The 22,947-nt window shown below is 40.9% G+C and overlaps 1 protein-coding gene across 8 annotated transcripts; it reads right to left on the bottom strand.

Annotated features, from left to right (window-relative positions):
* Positions 1-224: 224 nt before the first annotated feature.
* Positions 225-16,982, bottom strand: RNF14 (ring finger protein 14). Of its 8 annotated transcripts, none has more exons than XM_081826919.1 (9): positions 16,884-16,982; positions 14,323-14,498; positions 12,755-12,924; positions 11,546-11,697; positions 8,272-8,799; positions 7,196-7,424; positions 4,510-4,682; positions 3,412-3,542; positions 225-1,650 (listed from the first exon to the last, which is right to left on the bottom strand). In XM_081826919.1, exons 3-9 carry the CDS (start codon positions 12,906-12,908, stop codon positions 1,593-1,595), a joined length of 1,425 nt encoding a protein of 474 aa, XP_081683045.1. In that variant the 5' UTR covers positions 12,909-12,924; positions 14,323-14,498; positions 16,884-16,982; the 3' UTR covers positions 225-1,592. The 8 variants fall into 8 exon arrangements, with proteins under 8 accessions (XP_081683045.1, XP_081683044.1, XP_081683043.1 ...); XM_081826918.1 differs by having other exon boundaries at positions 16,818-16,933; XM_081826917.1 differs by lacking the exon at positions 16,884-16,982 and adding an exon at positions 16,537-16,811.
* Positions 16,983-22,947: the final 5,965 nt, after the last annotated feature.

The following is a 22,947-nucleotide window of genomic DNA, read 5'->3' on the forward strand; positions in this document are numbered from 1 at the left end:
CTTTAGTTCTTCTATAAAATGTGCAAAATGAAAGCTCATGAACCATATGGTTCGAACAAAATATGGGCACTAAAACCTAAGTTCAGTCATGAGTCTGGATAAGAAAGGAGGTGCTATTCTATGACTTCTTTCTGCTCACTTTAAGAATATGTGTTACACGCCATACAGTTTTTTAAAATGTGATCAGTTGCCTTGGAGACAGAATAGCAGGAACTCTGCTCTGATTATAAGACAATTTTTAAATTACTTTTATTTTAAGATTAAGCAGCCTCATTGACAATCCAGAAACAGTCTTCGCTGACTCTGGATATACACACACACATAAAATGGTTAAAAGTGATTCCCCAATTTTCAATGACAATTTGGGAAAAAAGAACATGTTCACAGCTGAAGCTGTATCCCTCTGTCTTCTTTTTCAAACAACCTTATTTTGCTACCAAGCCATTCACCAGACCATAAGGAAAGACAATTTTTCAAAAAGCCATCAAAACCCAGAAACAGGGATCTAGGAATTAAAATTATCCCCCCAAACAGTGCTGTTACAAAAAAGGGTAGGAAGCCAAATTTCCGTAGCTCATTAGAGAAGACCTTTTAAAAAGAATCCAGAAAATGAGGACTGGAACTACAATGGTGTGGAGTTCAAAATGGAGGTAATTCAAGAAAGTACAGCTTGTTCAGCTTGGGAATATACTTGGCTTTTTCTTACTCCAGCAGAAATAAAAATATGAGCTGCTGGAGTTAATATTAAAATTGTCCTTACAGATGGAAGGTAGGGTAAGAGTGAAGGGAGAGAAGGTAGAACAAAAGGTAGCAAAGACAAGCCATTTTGGATCTAGGCTCTATGGCCCAGAAGAGCTGAATGGGACTGACATTCTTCTGGGCCAGTATCATTAAATCCTAGACTTGGCTCAAAACCAGTGGACTGCACACTACTAATAAATACCACGTGACCCACAGTGTTTGTGGCATTAAAAATATTTTTTAAATTATCTATAAATTTCTATTCTGAAAAGCAGTAGATCAAAATGACACTGGGCCATCCAATCAGTTACAGAGTAAAGGGCTTCCTCCAAAGAAAACTAACTTGGCAGAAACGTAGGTTCAAAGGAATGTAACATGGAGTTAATGAGATCAGGCTCTCAGTACAATTTTAATAAGGCTTCTTTCTACCCAGCCCAGTTATAAGGAGTAGTACTGAGGGGACTCCCACACAATGCCTTAGAGGGATGCTTTCAGATAAAAAGGACTGTAATTTTAATGCTTTACTCCTCTCCTCACCTAAAGCTTGGGGAAGAAAATAAATATTTACTTTTTAACTATTCAGAGCTTCGGGCACACTGTAGTATTTAATATTCTCTAGTTTTCATTTTCTGAACCTTTGGCTTATAATGTTCTCTATGTTACACTGAAAAACATAAGAATGTGCCTTAATCAGTAGTACCACACGAAAATATAAACCTCGTTCTTCCACATCTTCTACAAAGGCAGAGTGAATTAACAGTACCCTAAATATCCTGCAAGGTTACTTTGTGTACTCGACAAAAGATTAGGGCAAACCATTCCACTTCCTTATCTTGAGTAGGAGGAGTTAACTAGTCTTCAATCTCATCTTCCCAAATATCTCCATTAACATCCACAGCATGGAACAACCTGGAAGCATAAAATAAGGTACATTTGTAGGCACTTGGGAAAAACTCAGTATCATCTCTTTCCTTCTCTCAAAATTACTTTCTGTACTCTTCTGAAAACATCTTTGTGTATCTTTTCCTTTCCTTTAATCACTACACTGGGGAGGGCTGAAATCCGGCTCCCTCTGAACAAGCCGTCTTAAAGTTTACAAGAATAGCCCTTTTCAGATCCAGACAACCTCTCTAGGGCCAAGGATTAACAATAATTGGAAGTGGGTTTCAAAAAACTGATACTCAATGTACACAGTAAATGGAATTAAGCCAGGATTGGGGAAGTCAGGCAATCTAGAAGGGGAACTCTTCCAAACCACCGTTAACTCTATTACATGTGAATCACTCTACTCTCTGCTTCATTGTCCTTGTGCTCTCCTCTGGTATAATGTTTTATAGCTGCCAACTTGTTTTCCTTCCCTATGTTACCTAAAATTTATGCAATTTTCAACACTAGATTTACAATGATTCACAGACATTGACTTTAGTCAATGTAACACCAATTTAGTAACACCAATGACTGTAGATACTAGACAGATGCCTCTTCACAAAGGTCATCAACTGATGCTGAAATCAGAGCTGTTGAAAAACAGGATATTCACACTGTGCCAAGAAATCACCCCAGAGATTACTTACTAACAACAAAAAAGAAAACTTACATTTACAGTGGAGCAAACAATAGAATTGAGCGGCACACTAACGTGGGGCAGCCTGACATTATGGACCTAATGTGATACAGTATGAAGCACACAAGTATGCTTGTCAAAAATGTTACTCAGAATCTAATCAAACTCAGTCTAGATCTAACTTCCAATTTACAGGAAATAGAGAGGACAGAGAAACTAAAAGACAACAGGGAGGGGGCGCCTCGGTGGCTCAGTTGGTTAAGCGACTGCCTTCGGCTCAGGTCATGATCCTGGAGTCCCAGGATCGAGTCCCGCATCGGGCTCCCTGCTCAGCGGGGGGTCTGCTTCTCCCTCTGCCCTCTTCCCTCTCGTGCTCTTTGTCTCTCATTCTCTCTCTCTCTCAAATAAATAAATAAAATCTTTAAAAAAATAAAAAAATAAAAGACAACAGGGAGAAGCAAAACTCTAGAAAGTAAGATGTTCTCTACAGGACAAGTGGCCTGGGCTCTCTCAAATGTCAATGTTCCCCTCAACACATATGAAAAAAGGTGGGCAAAACTCTTCTATATTAAGAGACTGGAGAGACAGAACCAAATGAAATGTTTGAACTTGATTATATCCTGGTTCAGTAAAACAGCTTTAAAAGATTTTTTAGGGATAACTGGGAAGTTTGAAAACATGTTTATTAGATGATAGTATGCCATCATTGTTCAATTTAAGTATTGTTGTTATGTAGAAGAATTTTCTTATCTTAGGAGACAATGTGGAAGTATTTAGAGATAAAGCATCCTATCTCCAACTTAGGATCAAGTATTAGAAAACAAATATGACAAAATATTATCACTTGTTCATTTTGGTAGACGGTATCCTACTAATCATACTCTTTCAACTTTTACCGCTTCTGTATGTTTAAAAATGTTCACTATAAGAAGTTGAGGATAAAAAAGAAAATTCCCAGATAGCATATTTTTCATCATAAACTCACTTTCAAGAAAATATAAAAGACCATATGTGTAAGAAAATAGGTAAGAGAATTCTCTAAGCAAAGTGGTCTACAAATGAGTACCAAAAACTGCTGCTGAGACCAGAGGATGGCATATACATACCGGTTAAAACACGGGGAAGCAGGATCAGTGAAATGTTTATAAGGGTTTGCTCTAGAGAGAGAACCCATGCAAATCCAGCAGAAATATTGCATACAGCCGGTACATGTCATCTTGTTACATCCATCTAATTTCTGGTGGAAAAGAAAGAGAATAATATCAAGGCCATAAAAGCAAAAGAGAAAAGCACATGCCAAAAAGACCGAGTACAACCTTCTCCTCGTCATCTCCTTCATCCCCATGCAGGGCTGAGTCATACAGGTAACACACTGTAACTATGAAATGCTTTCCTCTGTTGCAAGTAAAATACAGCAAATATTTAGCAGGTGTACCTACAACTAGATACTTCCCCAAATCTTTTCTGTTTAACAGTAGACACAAACCAAACATGTACATTATAAGCTCAATGTGTAAATTAATATTAAAATGCCTGGATTTAATATGTGTGACTTTAAACTTTTTACACAAATCTAAGTAAACACTTGGTACCAAGTCCTCCACTGTAATATAGGGCTGAAGCATGTCTGACGTGGTTAAACAGAATGCGCGTCTCCTTAATAGAGTAACTGGGGAATCACCACCAGGTACGGTTCAGATATAATGGATTGGAATAGGAGAACCAAATGCAAAGATAAATTCCAACTTTAAAACATACTACGATTTTATCAAGAAGCAATATAGATTTAAATGTCTGTTTTGGCTCAGATTAATAGGAAAATGTCTTCATTTCCTAAATTTATAGTTCTTAAGCAGGTGTGTTAAGTTCCAGATAAATAGTTCTAAGAAGTCAGGCTTGATTTTTTTTTTTTTTTTATCATGTAGATGAGTTAAGAGTTAATTGTAGCTCTACTAGGGCTTTCTCATAACCCATTCAATTTTGTTATGGATAAAATGTGTGAACAATTTTCAATCTATGAAAGCATTTTAAAAAGGTAAGTCTACATACATTTAAGGTCAGTAACAATATTTACTAGTGAATATGCATTTTACAAGTAAGAAGGTTTAATAAATGTGCTTTCTTAGTCATAAAATTAATAGGCTTCTTAAGGCAATCCTAATAAGCCTGTAAGTCTGTCTGCCAAGTCCGGCCCAAACCTTTACCTCTATGGGAGTCCCACAGCACGGGCAGCTCTTTGAGTTCTTTTCTAGCCATTCCTTACTTTCCATCTCTTCCAGTGCCTTCTGAATCACCCTCTTACCATACCTCTGTTCCAAAAATCTTTTATTGGCCTCATCTGCTTGCAGGTACTCATTCCGTAAGTCCATTAATTTCTCTGGAAAGTGAAATGGAAAATTAACTTTTATACAACTTTGCAAAGCTGACTAAAAACCATTAAAAAATGGTCATAACCTTTGATTATTCAATAATGCTATTACTGGAACTTTAATCATGAGGAAATAATCCAAAGTACAGTTATAAGCATTGACATGCCTATAACAATGGCAAACAAATTAAATGTCCAAGGGAATAGCCACATGTGAAAGAGCCATTTAATGACATATTTAGTTATTAAAAACTTATGAGATGGCTACAACTCAATTAAAATACTCATTACAGAATCCAGAAAAGGGCAGATTTAGGTTGTAACTAGGTAAAAATGACACACGTACAAATGACAAAGAACGTAAAAGAACGCACTAGCTAGAGAAGGTGGACTCGTGCAAGGTGTTAGAGTAAGAGGTCATCTTTTTTGTTGATTCTGACTTATTAATGTTGGCACATTTTGGCAACTAGTAGCATACAGTTAAAGACTGACTTAGCTAAAAGACACAAAGGTTGAAAGAGACACTGATTTTCCACGAAGTCAGCATCATTCATCATCTGACAGTAACAAGGCCTACCAAGTAAACAAAAGCATCTTTGGCTCAAGAGCAAAGACTGTTCAATTCTGTAGATAAAAAAAAGTCAGTGACTAAAATTTACCACCCACAGGTACTGCAAAAGTTCCTCCTGTCAAACTTTCCCCTATTTTTCTACCTCACTGCACTGGTTCTATCACTTAACTCAGATGGAACAGGCAGCCATTCACAAGGGCTTTACTTGTAGACAAAGGCTTTTGTTCACATTCTATCACCTTAATTCTTCAACACGATTAACTGAAGACGTCTCTCAATAGTGTTGTAGTTGTTTTATTAGTTTACTCTCCTGTACTATTTAGACGTCTGACTCCCTTTTTATGCCATGGATCTTTTGGGGAAGATTTCTTTCTCTGTACTGTGCACTCCCATGGCTCCATCACCTCTAATTAGATGGAGCACACATGTATCTTTTTATCCTGTTGTTTTTATCCCTCTAAAAATTCAAAGCATTTTTGTGTTCCCAGATTTCTTAAGGACAAAGATTATTGCTCTAACGTTCTCAAAATAATTGTTAGTAGTTCATATATTTTATATAGTAGTATCTAATATGTACAGATATATACACATACAGCTAGATAAAGAGATTCTTAATTTTGCTGAAGCCCCCAAGCTTCTTTGATTTCTTCCACAAAGGCCGTGAAACACCTGAGACATACGTACTTCATCCTCTCGATGATAAGGTTACAGAAGTCTAAAGCAATTCTCCATCCCGTCTGCCCATACCCACTACAAGACTCAGCTCTAGGCAACTGGAAGAATCAGTCAGGGTTACTCTGTTGGAGGTAGTAACACTCTGGTAATAGGCGCAATTAGTAACTATCGTAATAATGACATTAACAGTTACTATGTTGCATTTTACCTAGATTAGCCCGTTATTCTCAAACTATCCGTGGTAAAGGACCAGTTTTTTCCCCCACCACTCTGCCAAGGACCAAAACTTTTGCAAAATACAATCAAATGAATTATTAGAAAAATTATAAAAGGACAAGAAACATAAGCTTAAATTTTTATGAGATTTGACATAAAATTACTCTGTGAAATCGCTGTAACTTTTTAGCCCTGACTCTCCATTTCTTTATCTTGTCACAGACCAGTGTTAAGAACAATTCGAGCTTCAAGTAGCACTATGATAGTTTATTTGATCCTTAAAATAACCCTGTGAAATAGCTATTATCATGTTAGTATAAGAAAGACTAAGCTATCAAAGTCCAGTTAAACTGAGGTCAGAGGCCTGATTTCTCAATCCCTGTTTAGATCAGAATTACAAATAGGTTTCACCTCCTTAGCCGCTTCAATAAATGCTTCTGAAGCACTAAAGGCTGAGGAAGATTCTGAGGCTTTCCTGGACTCAATGATAAAGAACCTAATGGCTGATCAGACATACATGCCATGGAAACAAGGGTGGCAGCTAAGACGGTCTTGCATCGGCCAACCAGGAGCTGCATTATCCCATGTTCATAGATAGAAACTACTTTGCCATTCCTTCTCTGTCATGTTCCCCTCCCCCCACCCCCGCCAGCCAACTCCACGCTTGTTTCCTTAGTTCTTTCAAGTCTTTATTCAAACCACTTTACCACTGAGGTCTTCCCTTTATTTCCCTAAGTAAAATCCCAAGCCACTTCAGAACATTTCATATCCTGTCCCTGATTTCCTTTTTTTTCCTCCATAGCACTTAACGACCATCTAATATTCTTATATTGTTTGCCTGTCTCCGCCATTAAAATTTAAGTTCCATGAGGGTATTTGGTCACTACCCTATCTCCAGAGCCTAGGACAGTAACTGAAACAAAAATACCTGTTGAATGAACAATTCCAAATCGGTGTGTGTGTGTGTGTGTGTGTGTGTGCGTGTGTGTGTACGCGCGGGCGCGCGCATGCACGCGCGTGCACAGGACAGGAGAATCGAGTTCACACAGGGACAACTCACCTGCAGTCACCTTACATGGAGAGACCCCATGGTAAGTCAATCTGCACAAGGTACAGAAGGCAAAATTGCAACTGGAGCAGATGCCCATGGTGCAGCCGGGCTCCTGCATCACAGGCAACTGGCAGCACGGGCGGGGACAGTACACCACATCCGCCATCAGGTCCAAGGTGGACTGGAGGAGAAGGCGGTCGTAACGGGCAAATAACTCTGTTTCCACTAGCTCTTTGACCTGGAGGGAAATAGAAAACACATTAATGGGAGGATTTCCCAACCAGTTCTGATTCTGAGGAGATCCTTAAAATGCTGGTGCCAACTAGATGCACATGAACTAAAACTCTCTTACTTCAAAATCAAACCAAATGTGGCCAAGTCTATACCTTGACTGAGATGGTGGCTACATGGGTCTACACGTGTGTCAAAGCTAAGCAGACTGTACACTTTAAATGGGTACATTTATGGGTTAATAAAGTTGATTAAAAAAAAAAAAAAAGGTCAAACCAAGGATGCTGTCCCTGATTCTGTTCACCATTCCAAGGAATACGTCCTTTGGATCCCAACCTCACACAAAGGCAGGCTAGTGATTCTCTAAGGTTGATGGGATCCCAGCAGATAAAGTAAATCACCAGAACACGTTATAATTACTTTTCTGACACTCATCCCTGCCAAGAACTGCTCATGCCGAGGCCAGCAGAGGAAGCATTTACATTTGCTTCAACAGTTGAGTAAGACCAAGGCATTCTTTTTTTTAAAGATTTTATTCATTTGACAGAGAGAGGGAACACAAGCAGGGGGAGTGGGAGAGGGAGAAGCAGGCTTCCCGTGGAGCAGGGAGCCCAACATGGGGCTCGATCCCAGGACCCTGGAATCATGACCTGAGCTGAAGGCAGACGCTTAACGACTGAGCCACCCGGGCGCCCCTAGACCAAGGCATTCTTGATGGATACATTGAAACTACTTGCGGGCTGGCTCTAAGGCCTCAGCCTGCCCTGAGGAGCCCTATCAAGGAAGCTCCTGAGAAGATGCCTCCCTTTGTGAAAGAAAATCAGGAAGCGGCTACCAGCAGAGTAGAGGATTACCTGACCAGGAGTGGCCACCGAAGGGCACTTGGGTTCTGGGCAGTTGAGGCACTGAACTTGGCCATCTCTGATCTGGATTTCAAAGTAGTCCTTCAGACAGGCTTTGCAGTACACATGCCTGCACTCCAAGAAGTACATGCATTCACTACCCAGCTTCTCACAGAAACAGATACTGCACAGGAACAATTTACTGTTAAAGCATTTTATCTGCTGAGCTTGGTCAAAGTCCAAAATTTCCTGGATCAGACTCGACAGCGATTCCACATCCTGTACAGCCCTCTCATCCACAGCCTCCTCTTGATCCGCAGCCGATCCAGCAGCTCCTCCAAAATCTAGCTCTGTGTTGGGAGAGGCTTGAGCCGTCCTTCTCTGCACCTTTTTCTGAGAACCCATCTTGAGCTCAAATGGAGAGACAATATTCAGGTATGCTAGGGTCTCTTCCTTAAGAAACTGCATCCAAGCAAACAGGACCACACTGCCACGGTGTTCTTCCCACAGGTTGTCTAAGTGCTTGCAGAGAGCAGAGAGCTAGGAGAGAGCACAGGAGGGTGCTGGTGAGTGTGGAAAGGTGAGGATACTGTCAACTCCTCATTTCTCTTGAAATCTTTTTAACTTCTAAGCTAAGCCCTTACAACTCCTAACATGATCTTAGTGGAGCACTTCTTACACTATTCAACAACATGAGTCACAGCAGAACGCACAGTAAGAAGCTAAAAGAAGTAACCTGAAAATGAGAGAAAGAGCAAGACTATAGGTTTACATATGAGCCACTGAAATGAAGGATTTTGTCTGTATTTGTTGTTTTAGTATTGCTACCTATCTCATGCAGGAGAAAAAGATGGACCTCTAAAATGAACTACTTCTATTCCTTTGGAGTCCTACTCCTGTAGGTACCCTGCATAATGGTTAGAAGGAGAGCAGTTTAAAAACATCATCCAAGCATTAATTCTTAACTTTTTCAGTCCCATCAAAAAGCCAACTCATGTGAAAGAATCACTAACAGAATCCAACCTCAGAATCCTCGTTAGTCAGATTCACAAGCTGGTTTTAACTAAGCAATCTGGGCTTACATGAGATCCTGGTTAATGGAGGGAGACAGACTGATATGGAGACAGACCTGGACATGATTATAAGCCCTCAATGTGGTTTCTCACTTCCTAAGCTAAGCAACCAAAGTTTAAACTACTTTGACTTTTCCTCTTTAAAGGTGGTTTGTTCAATTTGAAAGGGAAATATAAGAGGATTTTCCATTAGAAATGTAAAATATTGGTAAGTAGAGCTCAGGAATTATAAGCAGCTTTTCTTTTTAGCTAAACATAAAAAATAAGCCTTCCAGATGCAGACAAATTGTGTAAATTTAAATAACAAGTGAAAAAGGACCACATTTTCTATTCCTTGCTCTACAGAGTGCCATTCACTAAACCCTACATAGGCACAAACATAAACACTTCCTGAACTTAAAACTTATTATGTTAAATACCATGCAAAACGCTTTCTCACATTTACATGAATATGCTTCTAAGATCAATCATACTTCTGAGAAACCTGCTGAAATGTGTAAAATTTATTAAATACTAAATGGGGAGCTCTGAGTGCTATTTGAGCCACCAAGTCCAATGAAGAAGCCGTTCTCCTCCATCCTCTTTTCCAGCCACTCTCAAAAGAGGCAGCTGGGATGCACATAAATGTGAGGTCAGGGGAATTGAAAGAGGAAAAGAATAAGAGAGAGACTGTGTTTGTATATATAGTGGGCGAAGTATAATGGAAAATACTATGAGGCTAACCTCACTTCCCTTCTCTGTACCAAACCCAATCCAGGGAAAGACAGGACTATGTGTCAACTTCTCTATCAACAGGTGAGATTCACAATGTCAAGGAATCAGGGCCCAGCAAACAACAAGAATTGAACCAAGAAGGAATATGAGGCCAATTAAAACGTCAATCATATGCACAAGAATTTATCTGACAGAGGATCCTATTGTAATTTCAGCTGTAACACATAGAATAATGAACAACTCTCTTCTCACACTCCCAAAACCCAGCAGTATGTAGATGCTGCTTGGCTGGAATCTGAAACTGCAACCACACGCTCAGTGAATCGGTCCTTGTTTTGCGCCTGTGTGTAGGCATGTGCACACATGCATGGATATAAAGTATCAAGAGCTCTCTGGAGAAATGAGATTATCAACATCTAAATAATTCAGTCAACTCTCTGTGATCTAAATGTCAAACAGCCTTGATATTATTCTTGGGCAAATAATCCACTGTCTTGCATATATTTCCTCTGGCACAGTTATCAGAATGTTAGGTAATACTCCTTTTTTATTCGACATGTATTATCCTTTTTTAAAATTAAATTTTGTTTTTAAACCATAAGCTCAATTTTACAAAAGGACTCTCATCTGAAAGATTAGACTGGCCAGTGGGGTAGAATGAAAACTCCATGGATCAAAAGGGAAAAACTGACAAGCTGTTCCTTGAGGTCAAGTAACTCTGACAGCTTTTGTCTTAATATACATCAGCCTATCAATCTTCATCATGACTTCTAGAAAAGTAGCTGCTATTGATCCATTATCTATCCCAGAGTACTTTATATTAGCTTCAAGTCATATTTACATCTCAATCAAGAGCCGAGGTTGTTACACGAAAAGGCTATGTAAGCTGGAGGAAATGAAGGCTTCATAAATACGAGGTTCATGAGAGAGGAGATGTAGGAATCATACACATTTCTATCTGTGTGCATTTACATCCATGGGAGACCAGTCAACAATTATTTGTTATTAATACACAGATCTCTAAAACTAAAAGCACTTACTATGTTTACTTAGGAACTCTGTTTATTCTAACTACATCAGCTCAATTTTAGCCCTCCTAATTACAGTTAAATCTTTCATTTAAGGAATGGATAAGAAACTCAGAAAAAAAAGTAATACCAACATCTAAGGAAAATGAGGAGGACCTTATCGTCCCTATTACAACACAGATTAAATGGGAAAATAGCAAGATAGGGAAAAACATATATACTTGCTTAAAAATTATTCCTACTGCAATTCATAGTGATTAGTCATCCTAATCATTGCCGTTCCTTTCTAAAACACCCAACATTTTCAATTCATTAACATTAGGATTCATGAAGGCAAGGGGAAAAAAATTACAAAATCAAAGCCATTTGTTCTTCATGCACTGAATTCAAGATCATCAAGTAGTCTTCAATTAAAGATGATTTTTAAAAGTTTCTAAAAATGGATAAGAGAAATTAAGTTTCGGGTCTAACCTGAGTTGGTGACAGCCATTTGCCACTAAGTGTGAATGAAGGTGGGGAGGAGGATGGATAATCTGGTGGCAGTTCAAAGTTCAGCACAAGTGGAGGCAGAAAGCAAATGGTGTATTCAAAGCCACCATTCTGGAGACACTCATTTGAATTGCCTGAACCAAAAACAAAGATTAGAAAGAATCAGTTGGTCAGCACTTGAGTGTCCATTACTGTTGAGCGGTGCTCAAGAAAGACTAATGCTTTAGTTGAGGGGATAAAAACCCTCCCCCAAAGCACTTTCTATTTCCTAATTTTCACTTCGTAGCCACCACCTTAAAAAAAAAATCTTGTAAGCCCTGGAGAAATCTACTAAGCACCATGAAATTTCTAATGAAGACACATAACTCATTCTCATATACGCTTTTCAGTACAATTCCTAACACTAACTAATAAGCAAGTAATACACCAATGTTTTCTTTTTGTTGTTGTTTTACAGATGATTACAGACACAATCTAGAGAAAAGGACGTTTATTTCTATTAAAGAGCCATGACCAATTTAGAGCGGCATGTGCCAACTATCCATGAATCATAGCTGGGAGAATCTGTGCCAACACAATGATCTCAGGCTTGAGGGCAAGATACAGCACACAACACTCTCACAATCAAAGTTTCATTTTAAATTATCACACTTACTTTCTTTACTCAATGCCTTTATAGCAGAAACTTTTTGAGAAAGTGTGCACCAAAGTCTTCTGTGAGTTTGTATCAAAAGCAGCAGTTTTGGTTTTTTTCTGAAGCAAAAGGTCACAGAGTAACAGCATATGTCACAGGTTTATGGTAGTTGAAATGATTCTGGAAACCAAATAGTATTAACAACCACCATGGTACTTTAAAACCTTCCAAGCGTTTTCACATACATTATGTCATTTTCTCTTTTATTATCCCTATTTAACAGCCATGATTCATAGCTGATAAACTGCTAGTTAGACGATTAGAATGCATGAAATATGCAGGATAATATCCCAATTCAGTGGTCAAAAGGCGAATCAAATTGAGAACTATTTACCTGTAGTCCAGTTTTCAATTAAAATAGAAACATGCATTCAATCTGTAATACTACCATCTACCACTAATGCCTATAAACACAAGATGGCAAATAATTCAGGGAACACTAAGAAACTGAGAATAACATTTAGAAAAATCTGTTTAAGAGAATCTTATAAACTAACCGCTCACAAATATCTTGAAATTTTGTGGCAAGTCCAAATAGATCCTGGTTTCTCCACCTTGCACAGACTCTGCTTTTCTAAATTCATCTCCATCATAAATACTCGCCAGGGCCAGCAATTCATCCTCCTGAGCTTCTCGATCTTCTGACGACATTTAATTTTCTGAGGAGCTGAAGACAATCATTCAAATTAGTTAAGAATAGAAATGGCACAGAGTTTGGAAAAGTCTAGTGGCACCAAAAAAAAAAAAAAAAGGTAAAGTTCTTCACAAACAACTGCAAAGAATCAAATTTCTCACTTTTCTGCTAAACTAGAAAGGATAAGACATATCTAATATTCCAGTAGCTTCGCAATAGTAACAGCTTTTTCAAAAATGATGGTTGTGGTGCTTCTAATTGCTGACTTCATCAGTTAGGTATCACTGATTTAGGGGAAAAAAAGCACAATTTAAAAAAAATTTTTAAAAAGTACCAATCATTGGGGCACCTGGGTGGCATAGTCGGTTAAGCTTCTGACTCTTGGTTTCGGCTCAGGTAGTGATCCCAGGGTCGTGGGACTGAGCCCTGCATCAGGCTCCAATGTCAGCTTGGAGTCGGCTTGAGTTTCTCCCTCCCTCACCGCCTGCCCCTCCTGCTCAAGCTCTCTCTCTCTCTAAAATAACAAATAAATCTTTAAAAAAAAAAAAAAAGGACAAATCACAAATTATTTTGACTTGCCCACCAAACCAGCAAAGTGCCTTGCTCACAGAAAGATTAAAGTATATGTGATATACTTCCTGAAAATCAACAAATTTTTTAAATGCACAGAAATCTCTAGGGCAGGTTTTTTCAACCTCGGTACTATTGACACTTTGGAACAAATAATTCTTTGTGGTGGGAGGCTGTCCTGTGCCCTACAGGATGTGTACCAACATTCCTGGCTTCAACCTACTAGATGTCAACAGCATGCCTCCCCCTCAACAGAGCCAAATGTGCTCCCCCCAGGGGTGCAGTGGGGGGACCCAGTTGAGAACACCCTGTTCTAGAGAACGCTACAGAGACAGATACTATAGGAGAGGTTAGATAATTGAGAGGCTAGCAAAGGAACATTAAATTTGTCAGATACAACACTTTGTCAAAACAAATATAAGATTTACCATTATTTTAGGCAAAACTAAGAATGAAAATATGCTGCAATTACAATGTAAAATCGATGCTTTTTAAGCGCATCAACTAAGAGATGCACCACAATTTCAGATAATGTATATGCAGAAAAATATGTAATGAGAATCTATGAAAATTACTTTATTAAGGCAACAACAAATTACCATTCTGTCAATTAAAATATTGGACTATAACTGGATTTGCAAATATGCCCCCTCTCAACTAAAATTTTTTTTTATTTGAAATGTACACAACTGAAAAGTTAGGACATTATAAAAGGTGACACTACAAAATTTGAACAAGTTCATTTAAAATGACTCCGTTTTCAAAACATATTTTTTTGCCAGATGATCTTGATTCTGCTTAAGCGGCATCCCTATCCCAAACAGAACACAGTGACACGTTCCAGTTGAGGTGAGTTAGTACCTGTTAATAACAACCAGAAGAAAAAGATATTGACAATGCGGCCTGTTTTTTAGTTCAGAATTTGGAATTTATGCAAATCCCATTTATCCTCCAGAAGGTGGAGATGAGACTGTTGAAGTTGGATAAAAGGCCAAGATCTGGAACTCATACTAGATATACTATAGAAATCCTGCCATCTGCAGAAAAAAAATACAAAAGATGGTGTTAGGACACTCTCCAAATTTAAATTCTGAATTTCTGTTATTACCACTTAAGTCAAACACATCCTAACACATAGTGCCAATCTACAGCTGCATACTACTTTCTCTAGGAGAGCCTAACTGAGCAACGTGGTTAAAGGGGTATTTGCAGGTCCCCAGCAATGAGACAAGCCTTATCTGACTGCCTTCAGCCCTGGGAGGAGCCAAGGTGGAATACCAAGGTCATATGTGATGTGAGCACACCAAGTCCCATAACAAACATCTAAACATCTTCTTGGGTTTGTTTTTGTTTTTGTTTCTTCTTTCCTCTTCAGCTTCTTCTCTTTCTTCATTTCCTATTCCCCTCCAGTTTCTCCTCTCACCTACTAATGAATTAATCCTGCTAGGGACACTCAACATTAGGTCAATTTAACCATGACAGCAAGATATTTAAAACAAAACAACAAAAGGGTGCACATGCATGCACACATACACACTTTTAAGTTCTATTCTGGAAGTTTTAGAGCCAGACTTCTCAACTGGGAGTAAGGGGGAAGGGGAGGGTGGTCTACAGATGGGTTACGGAGAGCCCTAAGAACACTATGAAGTTATACGCAAAAACATTATATGAAACGGTAATTTTTAAACCAGATTCTCAGATGTGTGACTCCCAAATAAGCTAAGAATGAAATTCAGAATCATTTACATTTACTGAGCACCTACTCTATATTGTATTAGGTCCTTTCACATTAACTTATTTAATCTTAAACAATTTTACCAGACTTAGTGCGTGATGACAACGTAATTAAGGTTTCTGTTTCTTCCTGTTTGAACAGTTATAAATGGGGTGAAAGATGAATTTATGATTCTGGTTTAGGTTAGTGTTCTCCATCTTGTCTGCACATTAGAATCACCTGGAGAACTGCGTTTTAAACTCTCAATACCCAGGCCATATTCTAGAGCAATTAAATCAAGCATTAATAGTTATCCAAGCTCTCCAGGTGATTCTTAAGTGCAGCTAGGATTGAGAAGCTCTACTCCAAGCAGTGTTTCCCCTAAACAGCTCCTCATAACCTACCCCACCAGACCCCTGCTTCTAAAGCTGTCACCGGGTCCCAGTCCCTTAATTCACATGGCAGACCCACATTTCATTTTCATTTTATCCACTCAGCCTTCAAGAGCCATGTCCAAAGGCCCCATTCTATGTAGAAATTTTCAATTACATGTCATCCTTAAAAATCCAGCCAATTTTTTTTTTTACTATAACTTTCCTATGACATTATCACATCGCACTTTGCATTATAGCAGTTTCTGAACTTGCACCACCAGACTGCATTTGCTCCTTAAGGGCAAGTATCAAATCTTATGCATCTGTGTGTTGTTCTCACCATCTAGCAGTGCCTTGTGTTTGACACTGGGGGGAAAAAAAATGGAACTGAATGGGTGTGAGATGCAGTGTGCTGAAACTGGGGACCAGAATCTTAAGGTTCAGTGACTGCTCTGCCACATCCCACTAGAAGCAGGATTCACAATAACACCAAGAAAAGTAATACTTACTGGGCTCCTAAGCCTGTGTCAGGCATTGTGCTAAGCCCTTTAAATGCAATAACTCCTGTTAGATTCCCACAACTCCATGAAGCAAGTCCTCTTACTGCTTCCATTACACAGATGAGAAAAACGACAGTTTAAGTCCCTTTCGGGCCCAAGGTCACACCGCTGATAACTAAATCTGGGTTCAGACCACTCTGTTTTTTCATCTGCAACCCAGGAACAAGAATACACCCCGGCGCCATCAGATGAGAGATAGACATCAAGTTTAATATTAGCCTTGGCAAACGGGAGGCCGCTACACCAGGGAGGGAAGCCCTCCTCCGCCGGCTTTCCCTCCCGCCTGGGAAAATCCTACTCATTCTCCCAGGCCACACCGTGCAAACTGCAGAGCTGGGGTCAGCCCAGGCTCCGGAATCAGCACGCCGCCTTGGGTATCTCCCCGGCTCACCACCAGGCGTGCTGAGTCGTTGTCTGTGCGACTCACCTACAACCAGGGGGCAAGCCCCAGCCTCGCTACCTGCCCCAGCCCTTGGACACAGAGGGCGCTGTACGAAAGTGGGAGGTGTGCGCCGGGCCCGGGCGTCCCCAACGAGCAGGGCCTGGACCTTCCCCTTCCTCCTCTGAGCGCCCCAGGTGGGGTGGGATCTCAGCCCGGCCCGGCTGGGGACGCCCCGTCCAGGATTCGGGGGGCTCGGGCCCACTGAGCAGTCTCGGCCCGGCCGCTCTTCTCTGCCTCGCGTGCCCGGAGCGCGGTCCCCACCGTACCTTCCGGCCACCCCGCCGTGCCGGGCCCGAAGGTTCCGCCCTCCGCCCTCGCCCTGGCGCCCTCACCGCCACCGCCGCGCCGGCCTACAGACGCCGGGCTCCAACCTGCGCTCGGCACCGCCTCTTCCGTGTTAGGAGCTGTCAGCTGAGCCGGGCGGATCCGGCTCGGGCGGCCCGGATTGGGGAGGGCTTCGCGCAGCCGCCGTGACCGCCCCGGGCCCTCGGCCGCCCCCTGAAGGCTACAGGCGGCGCTGCCGGCGCGATCACCGTCACCGCCCTGCACACCCCGCTCTGGAAATAAGTTTGCGTCTGGGGAAGTTGATGCATACGCAGATTCTGTGCCCTGGGGGCTCCTTTCCGTAGTTCTGGGATGGGCCCGGGAATTAAAATTTTTGCCAATCCCTAGAGGTGAACGGGAGGCAGTGGTCTATCCAAGACAGACACTCCCGTAACAATCCCACACCTGCTCCTCCAGGTAGACTAAGCAAGCCTCCCCCATCCCAGTTTCTTTCTCAGAAATGCTGCCGGTCTTTGTGGTACCTCCTCTATGAAAGCATTTACCCATTGTTCATATTATAACAGTAATAACTACCACGTTTATGGAGCAGTTAGGACGCTTCAAGCACGTTGCTAAGTGCTTTATGTACATTTTCTCTTTATCGTCACCATAACCTTATGATTTTAGGTACTATTTGTTATTCCCACTTTATTGATGAGGAAATTGAAACGTAGAGATGTTCAGGAACTTACCAAAGGGTACATGATTATTGAGAGGCTGAGCAGGAATTAAAATTACATGCCCCCTACCTCACATCATATGCATAAATTAACTCAAAATGGATCAAAGAGCTAAATGTAAGAGCTAAAACTGTAAAACTCTTAGAAGAAAATGTGGGAGTAAATCTTCATGAATTTGGATTAGGCAACAGTTTCTTAGATATGAAACCAAAAGCACAAGCAAAAGAAAAAAATAGATAAATTGGACTCAACACAATTCAAAACGTTTGTGCTTCAAATACACTATCAAGAAAGTGAAAAGACAACCTACAGAATAGGAGTACTTGCAAATCATTTATCTAATATTCAGGATATATAAAGAACTCCTGTAACTCAACAATAAAAAAGACCAAAAAAAAAAACAATTTTAAATATTTTTAAGTTTTAGCCATGGTGTAGCATGGGCAAAGGATCTGAATAGACATTTCTCCGAAGAATATATACAAATGGTCCAGAAGCACGTGAAAAGATGCTCAACATCATTAGTCATCAGGGAAATGCAGATCAAAACCACAAGGAGAAACCACAAAAGACAGATAATAACAAGTATTGGTGAGACTGGGGGAAATTGGAACCCTCATACACTTCTGGGAATGTAAAATGGTGTAGCTGCTCTGGAACACAGTTTGACAGTTCCTCAAAAAGTTAAACATAGAGTTACAGTAAGACCCAGGAATTCTACTCCTAGGTGTATACCCAAGAGAGTTGAAAACGTATGTTCACACAAAAACTTGTATACAAATACACAACTACATTTGTACATTTGTAGTATACATAAATATTTACTACAGCGGCAGTATTCACAATAGCCAAAATGTAGAAGCAACCCAAATGTCCATCATTGGATAAATGGATAAACAAAATGTGGTACATCCATACAATGAAATATTATTCTGCCATGAAAAAGGAATGAAGTACTGATAAATGCTACAACATGGATGAACCTTACAAACATTATGCTAAGTGAAAGAAGTCAGACACAAAAGGCCACATATTGTATAATTCCAGTTATATGAAATGTCCAGAACAGGCAAACCCATAGGGACAGAAAGCAGATTTGTGGTCACTGGGGGCTGAGGCAGGAGTGCATGGGAAGTGACTGCTAATGGATATGGGGTGACTTTTGGGGGATGAAAATCCTGTGGAATTAGATAGTGGTGAAGGTTGCACAATTCTGCGACTATACTAAAAACCACTGGGCTGTACACTTTAAAGGGTGAATTTTATGATATGCGAATTATATCTCAATAAGAAAATTTTAGGTAGTCAGCACTTAAGTGGGATGCTGAAATGTTGGTTCTGGTTCCTGGAAACCATCAAACTAATGTGCCCCTAATGATCTAATAAGCTCCTGTGTCCTCTTTATCATATACTTCTCCCCCAAGAAAAGCAACTTGCAGAGGTAGGCCTCTAATCCAAGCCTACAGGATTCTAAAGGTCTTTACCACCACTGCCTTCCGGGCAGGATTGTCTTCATGGTCAGCCACCTGTGTAGTCCCACAGGGCCCTGTTCTCAGGAAGGCCTCAGGTTTAGAAGGGCCCTGCTCTTGGTCTAATGCTCTCCTCTGGCCATCTTGAAATTCTTAATCTTCCAACAGGAAGCTCTCCATTTTCATTTTGCACTGGGCTCCACAAATTATGTAGCTGGTCCTGCACCCGGGAGAGAAGAAAAACCAAGTGGGTAAATCAGGGCATTGAAGGGGCTTACCTGACTGCCACAGAGGGAAAACTATTGAGATGCAAATAATCACTCCTAATTTTCCATACTGTCACAGGCCATACCCAAACCAGAAACATAATCCTTAAAGACGCAAAGATGGAAGAAGAGTTTCTGAAGCCATTCACTAATATCATTATTCATGTTAGGCAAAGGAAGTAAAACCAAGAGCAAAATGTATGGCAACCCTACCTCTGAGTGTTCACAGGTGAGACCATGTATCCTGCCAGTGACCTCCCAGATGCAAAAAGTGAGGGAGCCTAAGAACCAGCTCGGGAAATTCTCACAAATCGGAGCAGGAGGTGAATTATGACATCATGTCATGACCTCATGTCAGAGGTCACAGGATGGAGGGAATAGAAGAGAGAATTTCAAAGCAGTGTTAATAATTTGGACTAAATATTTAGAGTCCAGTTTTGAGGTCAGGAATGGATAAAGAGAGTTTTCTAATAAATTTTAGTTTTAGACTCCATAAAAATAAGAGCCTTTTGGGTCTTCAGTTTTATGTGCCCGTAGAGTTTTTTATTTTTTTATTATTTTTTTTTTAAAGATTTTATTTATTTATTTGAGAGAGAGAGAATGAGAGAGAGCACATGAGAGGGGGGAGGGCCAGAGGGAGAAGCAGACTCCCTGCTGAGCAGGGAGCCCGATGCGGGACTCGATCCTGGGACTCCAGGATCATGACCCGAGCCGAAGGCAGTTGCTTAACCAACTGAGCCACCCAGGCGCCCCCATAGAGTTTTTTAAATTGAGCTTTCTCCATGAGCCCGGCCCTGCACTGTGCTAAGCACTTAACATGCATTATCTCATTTATTTATTTATTTTAAGGTTTTTTTTTTTTAAGATTTATTTCTTTATTTGAGAGAGAGAGGGAGCCTGTGAGTGGGGGGAGGGGCAGAGGGAGAGAATCTTCAAGCAGACTCCCCACTGAGAGCAGAGCCCGACATGGGGCTCGATCTCACAACCCATGAGATCATGACCTGAGCTGAAACCAAGAGTTGGACGCTCAAATGACCGAGCCACACAGGTCTCCATGCATTATCTCATTTAAATGCCCAGGACCTCATAACTGAGGCAATTTTGTCTCCCCATTTTACAGATGAGGAAACTGGGGCACTAAGGAGTGAGGTGATTTGACTGATGTCATACAGTGTGGTGACATACAGGATTAGGACCAGCTCCTCGTTAGGTTGACACTCTCCTATAGACTCTAAGAGAATTGGGTTTGTTGTAGCAGAAAGACAGAGAGAACAAAATAGTTCTTGCCTTAAGAATTAAAGGGAAGGGGCGCCTGGGTGGCTTAATCGTTAAGTGTCTGCCTTTGGCTCAGGTCATGATCCCAGGGTCCTGGGATCGAGTCCCGCATTGGGCTCCCTGATCAGCGGGGAGCCTGCTTTTCCCTCTCCCACTCCCCCTGCTTGTGTTCCTGCTCTTGCTGTCTCTCTCTCTGTGTCAAATAAATAAACAAGATCTTTAAAAAAAAAAAGAAAAGAAAAAGAATTAAAGGGATGGGGCACCTGGGTGGTTCAGTCAGTTAAGCATCTGCCTTCGGCTCAGGTCATGATTCCGGAGTGCCAGGATCAAGCCCTGTGTTGGGCTCCCTGGGGTGAGGAGTTTGCTTCTCCCTCTCCCTCTGCTCCTCCCCCAACTCATGCTCTCTCTCTCTCTCACACTCTCTCTCTCAAATTAAAAAAAAGAAAAAAGAAAGGGGAAAACCTTAAGGAAGTTAGGATTAGATTTTATGACATAAGGCTAGGTGAGAATGAGAATACAGAGGGAAAGAAAGACACCCCCATCACCTGTCCCCAAGCACAGTAGATGATGGAGCCTCACGCTAGAAGAGGATGGAATGTGTGACCTAGAACAGAGGTCAGGACTCATGCATGGCTGGACCACTGAGTAGAGAAGCAGGAGTGAGTCCGAATATGCTGGTGAGTGGAGGGACCAGCAGGCTTTTATCAGTGCCTGCACTTGTCATCCATCACCAGGGCATGCAATGGTTGTTCCAGAGACTTTGCTGAGCTCATCCCACCTGCCCGGCTGTTAACAATCTCCTTTTCAGTGGCTACCATTCCTGAACAGCCCTGAAACTAGCCTTGACAATAGATGGGTAGCAGTGTGGAAGGAAAAGCCCTGCCCTAACTCTGGGATAGGTCTGGACAGTGGTGAGCCCCACTCTAAGACAGGAGTATCACTGGATTCCCATTACCATCTTGTCATGTGTGTTCACTCCCCACGTAGATCTTAAAAGGTTTCTAATCATCACATGGGAAACGGAAAAATTGGTTTTTCTTTCCAATGGGGGCTTCAGGGTCAAAAACAAATGAGGAGTTACTACCCTAAAAGCACAATTATAAATAACTAAACCTTAAAGGGCTACCCACATGCCAGGCCTTGCTCTAAATGCTGTGTATTGGCTACACTAAACCTTACAGAACCTGAAAATAAATTACCATCATCATTATCATTCCTATTTTAAAACTAAGGAAACTGATAACAGAGAAGTGAAGTGACTTTTCAGTGTCACACAAATGCTTTGGACCCAGGCAACTGCAGCCCTGAGCCCACATCCTTAACCCCAATGCTCTGCTTAGATCAAGTTAACACTTGGCTTAAGGAAAATAGTTAATTGGGTGTGTAAGGAGAAACTGATCACCTGTGTGACCAGCCTCCCTGGTCAGGGCAGCTCAAACAATACCTCCGGTCATCCCAGGGTTATATAAAAACAGACTCCTAAAGAGGCTTGAGGTGGCTGACAGCATAAAATGTTTTCTGTGCTTCTGATGCAAGGTAAAATTTGATTTACACTAATAGGCACAGAATGATCATGTTTATACTTGCAACCTGGCATTTTATTATTATTCCCCTGAATAACAGTGAAAAGAGTTTTGTAACCCCAAGGTAACATGGCTCTGTAAGAAGGAAAGAGGGGTGAGATTTAGCAGCGGCTGCCATCATAAATCAGTGTGTGGCTATTTCTCTCAGAGCTCCAGGCTCAACTCCTGGCTGTCATAAACTTATAAAGGGAAGCCCCATGAGAATTTATGTAATGACGGGAAGACTCGTTTTCCTTCCTGCAAAAACCTTTATGAAGCAAGGCAAGAATTAGGCTGATTAGATTCTATGTGAAGAAAGAAAACCAAACCAATGGTTTAGAGGAAAGGAAAATGTGGGTCAACTTCAGTTACTTCCCTTGCCAAAAAAATTGACCTTGTAAATGGAGAACATGCTAAATTCCACCAGATAAATGAGTGACTGGATGACCGAATAAGTTAATGAATGAGTGTGATCCAGGCTTCCCCAAGGGTGGTTCTGTCAGTGTGAGAACAGTTTGATCCTGGAGTCACCCAGAAATGCTGAATACATAACAAGGCCAATCAACACAGTCAGCTTCTGAATATTCATGCACAGATGATGCTCCCAGTCAATATGTTTGATTTTTGTGTTCACTGATAGATTTTCAAATTCACTGTGTAAATCAAAATTCTAAAGAAGAAGGAAAAGGAGGAGGAGGAAGAGGGGGAGAAGGAGAAGGAAGAGGAGGAGGAAAGGGAAAGAAGGAGGAAGAGGGAGGGGAGGAAAGAAAACAGAAAAACAGAAGAGAAACTCTTGTTGAGAGTGTATATTACTTCTGAG

This window comes from Leptonychotes weddellii, chromosome 7, assembly GCF_054177405.1.
Source record: "Leptonychotes weddellii isolate Sample4059 chromosome 7, ASM5417740v2, whole genome shotgun sequence".
Taxonomy (NCBI): Eukaryota; Metazoa; Chordata; class Mammalia; order Carnivora; family Phocidae; genus Leptonychotes; species Leptonychotes weddellii.